This window comes from Diadema setosum, chromosome 2, assembly GCF_964275005.1.
Source record: "Diadema setosum chromosome 2, eeDiaSeto1, whole genome shotgun sequence".
NCBI lineage: Eukaryota > Metazoa > Echinodermata > Echinoidea > Diadematoida > Diadematidae > Diadema > Diadema setosum.
The window spans coordinates 48,823,566-48,839,728 of record NC_092686.1 but is presented as its reverse complement, the minus strand read 5'-3'; the positions used below and the strand labels follow the sequence as shown (position 1 = coordinate 48,839,728).

At 37.7% G+C, this 16,163-nt stretch overlaps 1 protein-coding gene across 1 annotated transcript; it reads left to right on the top strand.

Annotated features, from left to right (window-relative positions):
• The first annotated feature begins 6,284 nt into the window (after window positions 1-6,284).
• Window positions 6,285-11,212, top strand: LOC140246097 (uncharacterized). The gene is made up of 3 exons (XM_072325546.1): window positions 6,285-6,547; window positions 8,562-8,791; window positions 10,467-11,212. The coding sequence occupies exons 1-3, from the start codon at window positions 6,285-6,287 to the stop codon at window positions 11,210-11,212; spliced, it is 1,239 nt and encodes a 412-aa protein (XP_072181647.1).
• The last annotated feature ends 4,951 nt before the right edge of the window (window positions 11,213-16,163 follow it).

The following is a 16,163-nucleotide window of genomic DNA, read 5'->3' as shown; positions in this document are numbered from 1 at the left end:
CGCCTAGAGTAAAAATTCGGGAAAGCAAATGCGTGCGATTCTTAACAATGCATTGAATGCCAGTTGCAAATCGGAGAAGTTTCATGCAGCGAAAAAGACCGTCGGTCCAATTCAGGGAAGTTCATATCGCGAAAATAACATTGCATTTATATACCTTAGGAAATGACAAAAAAGAATAGGTTTAGATTTGTTGTAATTTTTCAATTTTTCATGGAACCAGAAACATGAACCAATCTCGAATTCCATGATCAGCAAAGCATTTTAAACATGGAGGTGGTTGAATTAAATTACCGATCTATCAATAGAAAATGCTGTTGAGGTGTCACAGTGTATGTAATACACTGTCACCAGTTTACTATACGGTCATATCCCAAGGGGCTTGGAATATTTTCTGATGTGAAGGGGGAGATCACTGACCCTTGAACACCCCCTACCGTCAACGATCCACAGCCCAGTTCTTCCCCCCCCCCTCCCCACATGAGATTAGGTGGCTTGAATTTGAGCCCAATGACTCTGATACCTTCTCGGCTCTGCCTGATAGTATCTGTTGTATTCATACTTCCCTTTCTTCAAAATGCACACCCAATTAATCACTGTTGTGTAATTATATGAAGGGGTTATTTGAGTTTGAGCGAGAAGGTCATTACATCAGCTGTGTACATCTGCATGACAGATGAATTTATCCGTTCAGATGAATTGATCCGTTTTGCATATTGCTGTTGATGTTGTTGTTGTTTTTATTTCCGTGTCTTCAGATTAAAAAAAATACACATAAGTGGCATAACACATGCATATACGTACAGTATGAAGAAACGGGGATTGGCCGTTCAGTCATATCTGCAAAATATTACTGTTCTTCCTCAGGGTCCCGAATTTACAATACAAGAATAATACACACTATGCACAAAACATGAAGGGAAAAAAAAACATAATGAAAATAATTTACAGAACTGGTACAGTGAGAATCAACAATAATCAGAGATAGGTAGAGAAAAGCAAGGAAAAGTTAAAAAGAGGAGGAGAACAAAATTAAAAAGCAGAAGCATGACTCATATACCCCCTCCCGTCCCTCATGATTATCTCATTCAATCAAATCAAATCAAATCAGATCAGATAATCAAATGCTGCAGTCGGTCTGCTGGAAAAAAAAAAAAAGTTTGATAGAAAACCAAGCACCATAGATTCAATGCAGATAAACAGCATCACAACTGAGACCAAAGTCCTGACATGATTGAAATAAAGTGATAGAATGTCAGTCAAAACTAGAAAATATGCGACAAAAAATGTTGTAACTGATCATTATGATTTGTTTTGATTATCCTTTATTGTTTTCTGTACATTTCAACCTTCATACATATTGTAAAGGCTTGTTTAATTATTATGTAACTGGACCCCATGGAAGACCAGTGGGATCATGGCGGCACCGCTGAATATGGGCATTCCAGCCGTTTTAAACTGTAATTTTTATATGTTTTTAACGGAAATAAATACCTAACTACCTGCCATACATACTGCGATAGGCTAGACATATCGCTATGAACAATTAAGTTCAAATATTCAACTGGATTTAAGTCAATATACTGCAACACATTCTATTACGGATGAGAAACAAAAACTAGTAACATATTTCGCATACCTGATGAAAATAAATGTTTTTTATTTGTATGTTTGTTTGTTTGTTTACTTGCTTTTAAGGACAAATCCACCTTCATATACATGTGATCCATAATGTATGCAGTAATATTTGTAGAAACATCAGTTGAAGTTTCGGGAATATCGGACAATCCGTTCACAAATTATGACTTTTTAAAGGGATCATGGCTAGTAACTGATCAGTGGGAATCAGTGGGAATGCTGGGGGATGATTGTTCCAATCCTTGTGGAATTCATTTAAGAGTACATTATATGTATATTGTTGTGTGAAAATTATTTGCTTCAGAATGGTCTCATATTCAAGTAATGTGCAGTTTAATGTTTCCAGGTTAGCATGCCTGTACAGTGACGCGGCATTAAACTGCATATTACTTGAATATGAGACCGTTCTGAAGCAAATAATTTTCACACAACAGTAGATATAATGTACTCTTAAATGAATCCCACAAGAATTGGAACAATCACCCCCCCAGCATTCCCACTGATCAGTTACTACCCATCCCCTTTAAGTGCATGTGTCTGCACAGTCACTGCTGGATGAGAAGGCTACGACAGTGTATAATGTAACATGCTCTAAAGAACGATTTGAGGAAAATATAAAGAGAATTTAGTGTTTTTACTTTTTCAAAAAAGTGCACATTTCCTCGACTTGTCACTGACGCATGTGAAGGGTAATATTATTCCCCCTGCCTTGTGAAAGAGGAAAGTGAAGCACTCTTTTATTATGCGAAAAAGTGAAAATGTGTTGAATATTCTGTATATTTTCTTTATATAGTTCTACACATGTAACATCACAAGCTGTAGTATAGTCTTCTCATCCAGCAGTGACTGAGCAGAAACTTCAAAAATTCATAACTTTTGACGGATTGTGCGATTTTCTTCAAACTCTCACTGGTGTGTTCTACTAATACATGTATTGCTGAATTCACTCAGTCCATAGACTATGAAGGTTGACTTGCCCTTTAACTTAATCTAGTTACAAGAAAGCGAGAGAGAGAGAGAGAGGGAGATTGGTAGAGAGAGAGAGGGAGAGGGAGAGAGGGAGTTAGAGGGAACATGACTCACTCGAGATCCGGGTTCGAGGGCTTGAACAGACTACAGGCTCATAATAATGTATCTTCACAACTTACCACAAATAAAGTGATACGTGGGCGAGAGTGTATGCGTTTGAGCACAAATTCGATATAAATAAGTCACTCGATGATAGACATTTCAAACACTTTCGATAAATCATCACCTGAGATTTTCGTTTCATCATACTTGATGATAGGACTCATATAGTAGCAGCACGGAGCTCACAAACACAGACACAGACAGACAGACACACACACACACACACACACACACAAATATATATATATATATATATATATATATATACATATATATAATTATATACACGTATTCATAGCATGATATTAACTCGTTGCAACATTTCATCGAATATGTATATATATATATATATATATATATATATATATATACACGTATTCATAGAATGATATTAACTCGTTGCAACCACCGAACTAAAACATAGTGGAATGCGTGTTCACCCAGGAAATACGCAGCCACCAAAACTTGCTACCACCGCCATTTTGTTCGGGCAATTTTTCCTTATATGGAGTGCGGCGAAGCGCAATTGACCATTGTCATGTACAAACGTGCATTGTTACGTCATAATCACTAGCCACTGGACGGCGTACTCTTGCTTGCGCGCGTACCAGTGGCCCAGTCTGACCGCGCCAAAGCGTGCACTCCATATAAGGAAAAATTGCCCGAACAAGATGGCGACGCAACACGGTAATTTGGCTGCACGGTCTCGTGTATGTTGGGAATAGGGACACGCATTCCACTATGTTTTAGTTCGGTGGTTGCAACATTTCATCGAATTTGTATATAAACCTGCATAGCTGCTGTAAAGCTGCATAGCATGTCAATCCGATATGATTGTACATGTATTCGTATGATACTTTCTGTCCAACGTATACACTTACTCTGGGAGATATTTGATAAATGCAAGATGCAGACATCTTTCCTTTACACTCTTTGACAGCCTACAGTACTAATTCGAAGCACTGAATTCCCCCCGTTTTCCCCGCGCTACGGATATTCCTACAGGCTATTGTTGATGAAACGATACGGGACTTCCCCTTTTTCTGCTCGACGCGGATGGCCTCGACAGGGGACAATGCTATGGACGCACTGAAGTGTGCGTCATGGATCCACGCGTGCTCGTGGGTTGATTGAATCTAAGAGGTTAATCTTCCATCTCAAATCAAGGCGTATCATACATCCATTGTTACATGACCGTTTTGTCATCTTTATCTAACACTTTGCAAAATTTCGCATGGTACTTCACCTTTCGCCATAACATTATGTTATAGAGTTGTCTAAGGGCTATACTCACCAATCAATTCTGGCCTGGGTGATTTTTAACACAATATTGTACCGTATACTAGATGAAGAATTGAGCTAATGCAGGTAACAGTTCTATTTGACGTTTTTTGTTTTTGTTTTTTTTTTCCCACATATCGTGAGAAACTATCCGACAAAGATTCGTCCACTTAATGTAAGAAACTACTCTCCACATTCCTCTTTTACTCGATTACGTCAAGTAAACTTAGAATACTATACAATGCAATGCGTTTGAGCCAAGATAGGTTTCATATCATGGGGCAAGGAAATGAGTTAATTAACCTTAAGTCTAAAAGGAATTAAAATCCAAAGACACGAGTCTCATAACCTTTCAATTTGGGGGTGTTTCATTCCTCCAGCAGTCCAGTGCGAACAAAAGGCCGTGGATGACATGTTTGTATGAGATTACGGTTCTCTCTGAAAATACCCGGAAAATTCATGAGAAGTCTAGCCTCCGGGAAATTAGACCTTTCCATGGGTAATCCTGAGCTGTCACCGTGAAATGCACATACCCCTTTGAATATAAAATATCTGTAAACAAACCACTCTTTGGGGCCCTGAGCTAGTTCGTAGAGATAAAGGTATATTCCCAGGAAACCTAAGATATGATGAAACCTTTTGTGACCCGGAAGTGGTCGAGGATTGGCGTATAAAGTGTGTATTTGTGCACGGATATGCATCCAAACTAGCATTTGTTTTCAGGTTGTGCGGAGGAATATGTGGTTTATGAGTGTCCGCGTGAGTAAAACGGATACAGTCGCTCTTTGATACAGTAAAGACGGGTTATAAGCCACGGCACATCAACTATATAGTGTTTCAAGCTCGGATTATTCAACGATTTCTGCACATCATATGAGTAGACGAATTATATTCTAATGACAAATTCTACTTGGCAAAACTGTGAGAAAGTACAGCTGGTTTCAATGAGATTAGGTAAGTTTTTATTTTCATGATTACTTAAAAAATAATGAAAGAAGGGTATCCCTTTTCCACAAGTCTTCTAATTCATAAAGAGAGAAGAGAATAAGTTTGAGATGTAAACAAGTAAATAGATGAATTATCTTTATATTCTAGTTTGTTTTGTGTGTTTTTTAACAACCCACACATTATGCAAAGTAATCTTTCCGTTTCTGTTTTCAATATAAATTGGTTAATTGGTTAATATAAACGAGATACCAATATAGAAGTTAATTTAATGGGTCCCTCAGTACAGCTCTCTGGATTTCAGTGACGTATATATGCATCCTTTTTGCAAATAAAGTCTTTTGGGGATTATTGGGATTGAGTAGAAACTATTTATTGCTGATTTTATTATGAACTGTTTATTACGGATTAAGTATTGTTACAAGTCATTGTGCCTTCCAAGTGCATGTCTTTATGTGTGTTTACTTGTCTGCGACAAGTAAACGCGAGTGTAGCTGAGCACACAGCTGAATGTGACATGCATTGTAGATTTGGACCATCCATTCCTCGAAATATAATTGAAAATTGGAATATAGTAATGAGAAATTTATAATCTCTGTCAGTTTATTGGTAATAATTGGTAAGTTACTCAAATGCTAACAAAATCAAACGTGCAAAAAAAAAATGTTCAAAGCTATAATTCTGATTATGTACACTGCATTTCTGTGGCTCTCCAGCAATGCAGCAGTTTCGAAAGTGTTTACAGGCCAACGACCGATTCTTCGAAATCCGGAACAAATGCCCTCCCCGCAGTTGCATACTTCGGCAAGAACCGGCAATCTTCTGTACTATGAATGAGTCGCGGATCGTTCTCACCACTGACTGGTTGTTATCAACAAAACGCGTCTTAACCAACACCCTGTGAGTCACAATACCCCTTCAACCCACGCCAGTCACCTGCAGAGGCCTAAATCTCGTTCTAGGCATACTATGATTGTAGCATTCTGTCCTATGCAGGACTGGCATAATAAACGTATTTTTGCAAACTCCTGTATGTTGCAGATTCTTTTGGAGTAGCCTCGATGCATTCCATACAACCGACTCCTTTTCTTGACGCTGGGAAGTCACCGTCACAATTTCCGTTCCTCTATGCTTTTTAATGCTTCATCTGTATGAGCGCGCATGTACGATGAAAAATGGTGTGTAGCAGACGACGAATACCCGGGACATACATGTAGACACACGAAACGAGTAATTGCACGAGTGGTACTGGGTGGTTTGGCCACAGACAGCAACAAACTGCAAGAAATAAAATGAATTCCCTATTACTTGCCATCAAAGCAAATGATATTGAGGAGATTCAACGGCTGCTAACTTTCTCCCCGAGTTGTGGCAAGCTTGTAAACTATCAATCTCCAGAGAACAATGAGACGCCGCTTTTTGTCGCCTGTGTACGGGGGTACTCTGGCGTGGTGCGCTGGTTGCATGGCAGAGGAGCTCGTGTGGAAGCCACTACAACATGGGGCGCTACGGCTTTACATGCTGCAGCCGAAAGAGGCCATGAAACCATCGTTAGGTGAGTTCACAAATATTTTCGACAATTCCAATCTTCACTGAATAAAATTCAAAGTAAAAGTGTTGTTTTGTTTGTTTGTTTGTTTATCTTTTCAAAGACGAAAACAAATCTATAAACTCAAAATAAAGCTAATAATAAATACAGAGTTAACAAGATAATAAAAGAGAGAAGATGCAATAAATCAATCTACACTTTGACGTGGAACTGAGATTTAGGTCATATCGCACACAAGCCAATACAAAGGTAGACAAAAGAATTGTATACCTCAGGTTTAACTTCAGATAACGGTAATACTTCCCAATCAGCTGCCAATGCGAGGTGGGAAATGGTTCCATGGATGTTGCATTTCAAATCGTCATAGGTTAGGTCTATAATTGCTAAGGTAATATTCTCAGCTCCGAAATCTCACGATTCTGATAAAAGGTCTACGGGCATTTTCTACTTTCTCAAGTGAATGTTGATGACAACTCTCCAGTTCTATTTCAGGAAAACTTTATATATTTCGTACAGATATACATACATTGCAATAGTTGATAAAACCTAAACATGATATAACATAAATATGCTTCTCTATAGAAATAATAACATAATGTTAAACGTTTTACAATATATTTCTGCTATTCAAGGTTGCATAGCAACCTGTAATTTGAATTACAGTTCTGTAATGTATGCTACAATACATACAGCCTGTATTTTCAAACCAAATTTCTTGCGACTCTGTTGCCGTCAGATTTTTTTTTTACAGTGATGAGGACAGAATAAAATATGGTACATGTATAAGAATTTTCGTCATTATGAATGACAAATTTACAAATCGTTTAAATGAAGTAAAAACCGGCTAATTGTATGACCACTTGTGATCGTACCTTTCTCGTGATTACAACTGAATAGGCGTATGCGTGTACATTCTATATACATCCTGTAGAGTTACGTGCATGGACATGATCAAATTTATAAGTTTAATCAAGCTTTGTCAAGGGGGGTATGGATCTACTATGTAGGTCCATGATTTTCCCCTCCTTCGCACGTAGGCTACCTTTCAAGCTCCAGTGTCTCTACTATCCTGTGTATTTACTGAGAAAGGTAAATGATTTCATTCTTTGCACCACAAAGGTGCATACAAGCTCATAAGATTGTGAATAGTTTGCTAAATTTTGCCCCGTCATGGCCAATACCGTGAATACCCCGGATGCGGATCCAGTGTATGCATGAGTGATGACGGGAAAGGAGCTGGAGGAAAGACAAACGAGCTCGAAGCAAACAGACAAAGAACATGTCATGTCATCTAACCAGTGTCCGACATTCTAGGCATTACTGGCACCACCGCAGCTTTTAATGTCAGGACTAAACTTGGTGGACTGCATCCGCTTTGACCATAAAAACAGACATACAATTTAAACGGCCGTGCGTGCCGCCAAAATCATGACTTTAATAACCTGAAATTCATATCAATCACGTTGCATAGACTATGGCCTGATTGCCCCCACAGTCTATGATAGATCTTGCGCCGTCTGCATAATCAAAGAGTCTGTTGAATATAAACCGGACGACATCCTTCACTTTCTCTTTCCAACGTGTATGATGTCATAATCTCTTCACGCTCAGTGGAATCTTTCTGCCTGTCATTCATCGCCCCACCCCCTCCTCGCTATCTCTACAAATTTCTCTATCTATTCAACACACACAACCACACACATTATACACCACGAAATTAACTTTGAATGTGGTTATAGCTGTTTTATTGAGGTTCAATGTGAAAAAAAAAAAAAATGTTCTCTCAATATGGCACTGCTTTCAAGAAATCAAAGTACTTGTATGTGTTGCCAAAAAAAAAAAAAAGGCTGCTTTTGTAGACAGCATCACGATAGACATTGGAATTTAATATCATTCTGATGATTACACTGAAATATATTATAGTTGTAATTAAAGTTGTCATATTGATGGTAAAGGGCTGAAAGGAGATTAAGGGAGAAGAGACAAATTCGCTATTGATTATTATTATTTTTTTTATCAGATTCCTGATCGAAAATAAAGCCCCACTCCAAGTACAAACCCAGTATGGTGACACGGCCCTACACCTTGCCGCCTTTCGGGGACATCACCGCGTGGTCCTTGTACTTCTCGCTGCTGGTATTGATTCATCCATCACCAATTCGAAAGGACGCACGGCCATGGATGAAGCCGAGGTTGCTGGACATAAAATCATTTGTAAACACCTGGGATACGAGAAGCTGTCTAAATCAAGTGAGTCTTATTCGTTTGATAAACGATCTCTTTGAATCAACGAGTTAATTGATGAATCAACAAGATACAGTGTTACAATATACCTTTCCTTGGGGAAAAAAATGATATCTAGATCAGGAAAGTGTATATTGTATACCCATTACAGGTAAGATTGTACTTGCTAATTTAAAGTAGTATATTAATACACAGGCTTTGATACACTGTTTCGGCCCACTCCAAACTAATGATCATAGAGGGCATGTTTAGATTACATTCATTTCTTGGATATGGAAGTTGGAACAACTAGCAAATGTTGGAATCTAAGATCTGTTCAACTTGCCTGTTTTCAAAGGCTCTGCCATAACAAAAAAGGATGCGCATAAGTACATAATGTGTTGATTGTTTCCGAGAACTATCAATGTGTCTTTATTTCTATTTTGTGATGTATGTGTAGGGTCTCTGAGAATAACAGTGTATGTATACTAGCTAAACAGAGCTAAACCCTCCTGAAACAAAACAAATAAATGAATAAGAATAAATGAATATGTATGTAACGTTATGATACTTATCTCATTACTTTAGTTGCACGTTGAGTACTGTAACAATGAAACAAAATAAAAATAAAATAAACACGTTATCTGCGACCTGCGAAGAGTTTGAAAACGGTATCCAACATTTCGTTGAAATATTATTTGCTAAAAGGTGACGGTACTTGTTTTCTATTCTTAAGTTTTTGTTGTCTTTGTTGTTGTTTCGAGGGTTGACGATGATCAAACTCGAGCCTTGATACTTCAGTGGTTTTTAAATCAAGTGAAAACGGAAATTGAAATTTGAAAGTACTTAAAGGGATGGTATAGTCTTGGTGAAGATGAGTATTGGGCTTTTAATTTTTTGCAAGATACCAAGAAACCACTTATACAATAATACAGAGCACACCGTTCTAAGAGGAATGCAAAGTTTGATGAAAATCTGTTTTAGAATGGCTGAAACATCCAAAAAACAAATAAAACAAAACGATCGTGATAAAAGATGGATCCCAGCTTTTATTAGGATTGCTCACCCATTTCAAAACCAATTTTCATCAAATAAAATTTGGATTCCCCATGGAATTACATGCTCTTTCATAATTATTAAAACTATACGATCCCTTTAAAACGTGAAATGGCGCCACGACGCGTCGTCGCGACGTGATTACGTATGTGATTGTAACAAGATGGTCATAAGACTATCACTCAAGGAAGAAAACATGTGTCATAAATGTAATAGTTCCCGTCATCATTCGCAGCAAAAATAGCGCACAAGGTATCTTATCATCGACACGTTAGGGCGTTGTCATTCTTTCTAATGTTGATGCTATATGATACAATTAACTGTGAGTTGTTTACTGTGTATAGAATAAGATGTCTTGGACAGCTAGCAAAGTTAAGATAATGTTTTGACACATAGATCTTGCAGAACTGTGCAGAACTGATTTTTAGGTAGGGAATTTCCCTCCTGGTGCACGGCTTTCTTTTGTGGCGAGAAAGAGGAAGTGTGAATTGAGGTCTAACATCAAGAGAAAATCAATTAACCTTCCTTGATGCATACACGCGTTTGCTTTGTTCGCAAACTTCCTTACATTTAAGCCTTCAGTTTTTGTGCTGACGTCCCATTAAATTTAGTCTTAATGTTTGTTTGTTTTTCTTTTTTATTTCAGAGAAAACTAGCCACCACCTATCCGGGCCCTCGGCGTTTGCTATCATGCAGACGGAACTACTTTGCAAGCCCGTAAACACTCCTGCGCATTCAGAGGGGCTATCACACAATCGGCCAGGTAATAGCCAAACTGCAAAAAACGACTGGCGGGGTATCAACGCTATTGATTGCAACCCTCACACAACTAATGCAATGAGAGCTCAGAGCCGGATCTTGAATACAATGTGTAGTACTCATCAGAAGACAGCGCCAGCTGCGACACCTGTTTCTTCTGTATGTCGGCAGTCGAACAATGGAGTCAGTGACGAGTACGACACTTTCCCATCAAAAAATTGCGCTGAACCTGCAGTCAAGCCACATCCATGTTACACCGGAAAACAAAAGAGAACACTTCTTAGGGACATTGGTAAAAGCCAGTCATGCGAGGTTATGAGCAGTAGTGACTTGTCAAGTGGTAAGGGGGTTGCGATTACCTCGACGACGGGAACAAACGAAAAGTTCCATGGTCATTCACGATGTCGACGTATTAACAGCGTGGAGCGTGCAGTAGAAGAACTCCAGCATGATCTGCGCGCTACAAGGCAACAGATGGAACTCGCTCAACGTGATCTATTGGACGTGAAAGACATGATGCGTTTGTGTTGGGCGAGGAACGGCTGTGCCGTGAACGAACGAGCCACACAGAATAGGCAAAGATTTGTCATTAGTCCATGTGATGACGTCACAGATCCCTTCGAGTCCGATTAATTACAGCTTTATCCCATTTTGAAAAATACACAATAGGACCAGTTGGAATTTTAATGTGCCAAGTTTACGGGAATGATGCTAGTTACAATAATTAAAAAAAAAATGCGTCGTCACAGCAAATGCTGTAGGGGAAATAACGAATTGTAAACATTTTTATCTCTGTACCAAGAGACATTGTGCTATCCATAGATAACGAAAAGAGGTCTAAACAGTCCTACCCACTCTAATAAAAGTTAACATAGAAACAAAAGCAAAAATAAAGACTCTCAATAAAGCACCCCTACCCCTTGCCCCCCCCCCCCAAAAAAAAAAAAAAACAAACAAACAAACAAACAAACAAACAAAAACAAAAACATAAAACTGTGGCACTTGTACTTTTTTGAGCGATGTAATGAAGAGTCAAGTGCTAGAAGAATCTCGTCGGGCATGTATCGGGTAGGGGCAAAAGAAGGGCTCCGATAACGTGCCGTGATATTACCGTTTTGTGAGATCTTCCTTTCTTTATTTCGATTTGTTTTCATTACGTGATTCATTTTTGATTGATTTGATAATAACGTTGCAATTAATGCATAGAATAGGGACAAAGGAAAATTATACGAGGAATGCAGGGAATGTGATCCCATAAGAGTGAAAATGTATAAAATTGAGAGAAAGTGTATATAGAAAAAATACTCACGATATGACTTAGTAACGGTGCAATACAGACAACATACAAAGAAAGAACATGAAACTTCGAGCAAAACATCGTTGACTTTAATACACACAGAAATTGGCATATCAGTGGGCATTCAACAAACAGAGCTTAAATTTAGACATGAATCATTTCAAATGTTACCTCATGATAATATGAATCATGTCAAGTTTTGTATTTCGCGCTACAAATGATATCTAGCTGTTGTCAACTGGCTGAGTTGTACTAAAGTATACCGTCAAGGAAATTTTCACCTGGACATTGATTTTAATTCCTATTCTTCACCGACCAATTCTAAGTAACAAGATACATGTATAGTGTCTGACTTTACTTCTGGGCAAGATGTCTCTCAATAGGGTTATCCTTTGTTTATCACCAGAAACTTTGTATGGTATTTCACTCTACTCATAAACTTGTTAAAACTTTTTTTTTTCTAGGAGATCTGGAGAAACCATGGAAGTTATTTCAAACTAAAATTCAATGGGTTAACGCAAACAAAGCATATTCCTTTTGAATTATTTTTTTTTTTCTTTATCTTTCAATCCCTCCGGTTTGGGTGTCACAGAAAACCTGTCAACAAGCTTTCTCCATTCCCTTCGCTTTTCTCATTTCTTCATGGCGCCCTCAGCGGCAATCTTGTCCACTCCAATATGATTGTTATCCTACACTTTTTTTTGGGGGGGGGGGGCAATATAACTATGATCATTTTTAGTTGATTTCTTGTTTTCACCCTCGGGATAGGTTCGTCTGGCCCTATATTAGTTAAATCTTGCATTAGATTAGTTTTATGCACCTATTTCTAACATAATGATTCATCTCCATTTATTTAGAATACAGTAGATGCATTTGTGTTTTATCCATTGCTCTTTATTCGCACGCCATGTACTAGTATGTCACGGTACAAGTTGCCGACTGTACTGGCTCTTCATCTCAAACAAACCAATAATGACACACCAAAGAGTGGCCAGAAGATGATCACCAAACTAGGGAATGTTTCAAAAGAGGATTTCGCAGTTAGAGCTTGTGTGCTAAATATTAGTAAAATCAGAAGATCTCAAATATACTCTATTAATCTTTGTCATTTATCATATTCTGTGATATATATATATATATATATATATATATATATATATATATATATATATATTGATATGACGTATAACTATATAGCTGTGGGTGAAAATGGCCTGTAATATCTGCCAGGTTTTGTGGAAGAAGAGTAGGCCTTTCAAAATATGTATTACGACGGTCCGTGAAGGACGCATGGAGGACTATACAATGTACATTAAACCTTTCTCGAGTGTGTGATTTCTGGTCTGACGGCTAGTCGTCGTATTCATTACAGTCCTTTCGAGGGAATGTTGCATAAGGTCGCTGAATAGGGAGTCACTTTAGGCGTTTTCACATCAGCCCGATAAAAATCCAAGCTCGAAATATTTTTCGCGATCGCAAATTAGCGCGCTAATTCACTTCCTATTCACATCAGCCCGAACATTATCAGAAAGTGTGCTTGTTCGCATTAATTATCCTGCTATTTCGGAAATTTCCCGAGTTGAACTCAAGAAAGTTTCTCGATCAATTAGCGCGCCAATTTGTATTCACATTATCAAATAGCGCGCTATTTCGTGATCGGGTTAATTTCCCAAGTCAGAAAATAGCGTGCTATTTCGAAACATCGGGCTGATGTGAAAACGCCTATTTACTAAGTCGCTGAATGATTGTCATGATGAAGTAAGTGAATGAGTTAATGTAAAGTGATTATACACCCGGTTAATATCGGAAAAACTGCAAGAAAAAAATACCGTAAAACTAATGTAAACTTTTTTAAAGGTCAAATCCTAGGGTAAATTTTGTAATTCTAAATCTGTTACCACACTTGTATAGGGAGGTCCTGTCTATGAATACTGGACTGTGTAACCGGGGAACCCACCTATCCATATGAAGAAAAGAATTATGTTCATCATTATAACACGTATAACTTTTTTAGAAAAAGAAAATGATTGAATGGTCTCACCTTGTCATATCTTTTCTGATACACAGACACGTGTCAAACAAACCTCACTTTTGACTTTTCATTTCTATTCAAATAAAAGAACATGATTGTTATTCTGTAGTGAAATAAAACACAGTTGCTTTGTAAGCAGCAGAAATAGAAATTGTTATAATAGACCAGAATTATCTATTTTCTTTGTTGTTGCCTTTTTATTAATCATGGATTACTTTTGTAAGCGGAATGATGTATAATGATTGGGGAAAGTCTGCCAATGTGAACAAAATTTAACATCGAAGAAGGAACCCCAATCATCAAATGATCTAATGATCGATTGCCGACATAAACAGACAAAAAAGGAGCATAGGACTCTGACACAGACGTCCACAGATGTGGAAACAATAAGAGGGAAAAATCTAAACAAAGTAGTATAAGGTGAAATGGGCTCGGCCTCGTACGTGATGGGTATATTAAGTATTTTCGTGACGGAGAAAGAAGGGCTGCTGGCAGACGTTCCAGTAGTTCACTTTGACTTATATTGCTCCCGAGCTTTATTTATATATGTATTTTATATGTATATAATGTGTGTGTGTGTGTGTGTGTGTGTGTGTGTGTGTGTGTGTGTGTGTGTGTGTGTGTAAGTATGAAATGAAAGAACATTCATTACTGTCATGAATGTCTCGTATTCATTGTGGAAATGCTTGATATTTTAAAGGCACGTCCACTCAAGAAGTTGAGAAGTAAGCAAGACACCAAAGTTCTCTCCCCTCTCTCCCAGTCTTGAAGAGTTCGCACTGATTCCCTCCCACCCCCCCCCCCCCCCCCATTTGATTTTTTTTTTTTTTTTTGGCTTGCTCCATAACTGCAAGACTACTTGCCGTAGAGGGCAACATACAAGAAAGAAACGTAGCGCACATGGACTTCTGTGCTATGGTGAGCACAGTGAAGAAGCGCTCTCAGTCAGAAGCCAAGCTCATTTTGTATTTGGGCAATTCCACAATGACACCGTGACACTTTTGAGTATAATTTCACTCATCAAATGTAAAACTACCACACCAGATACGCAGTCAACAGCCCCCTCTTTGTGCCTACACCACGGACAGAATACATGCGAACATCTTTTTCTTACCAGGGAAGTGCAATATTCAACACCTTACCAGTATTTTTACAAACTTGCCCCTCTTTAGAAAGATTTAGAAAATTATGTCGTCAATTGAGTTACACGTTTTAAACAAATATTTACTTGGTATAATGGCTTTTTATTGAATGTTTTAACTGTTTGTATTGGGGTTTTTAATGATTTTTCTTCTTTAGTTCCATTAACCCCTTTTATGATATTTTAAACTCAGTCTTTTATTTTGGTGTGTCATTACAGTAATTTCTATGACACATTTTTTTTTTTTTATAATACATTTTGTCTATGCCGAATTCAGAATACATATTAAGTCAGTCTTTATGGTCTAGTATCTTTTAAAGCCTGTATTGTTTTGTGTATATGTGTTATACTTGTACAGTATATGATTTTTTTTTTCATGAAGTCTATTGTAATCCAATGTTTTTATCATGTTTATGTACACAGGGCTCCTCTGGAAAGCAGTTGTGAAACTGAGGGGACTACCCTGTTTAAATATGACGGAATAATAAAAATAACAAACAAAATGTAACACTTGAGAACAGTTTTTTTTTTAAATTGTGTATCTACGCATATCATCATAAGCAACTTTGAAAAGATTGAAAAGAAAGAAAGAAAAATTGCATTGGTAAATGAGTTATGCATAATTAATTACCACTGTAACACCATGACGCAAAATGGACATGGGTTTTTTAGCCAAGGCGCTAATTCCTGTAAGGGGCTTAATTAAGGAGTTCGTTTAACCATGGACCAACGATGGTATTATACACAGCCGATTCAATCTGCGTTCGCAATGATACACTGAGACATTAATACATGGTATAGAGTCAATGACATTGTGTGGATTTAGTTCAAATACCATCACATGTATCTTCGAAAAATTTATGTGAAAACGCCTAATGTTTTCAAAATTTATAAGAAATTGCAATGAAGAAGGATGATACATGACAATCTCACTATAAGAATGCACGAGTCGGGGCTCAAGGAAGCAGAACAAAAGAAGGCATGCATGCAATATGAATGCAGGTGAACTTGTTAAGCAAACGGTATTGATGGAATTACACTGCCACATTTCTGAAATATGTGAGGCTCCTATGTTATCAACACTGTTCAGTGTAATCTGTTTAAGATTTTTTAG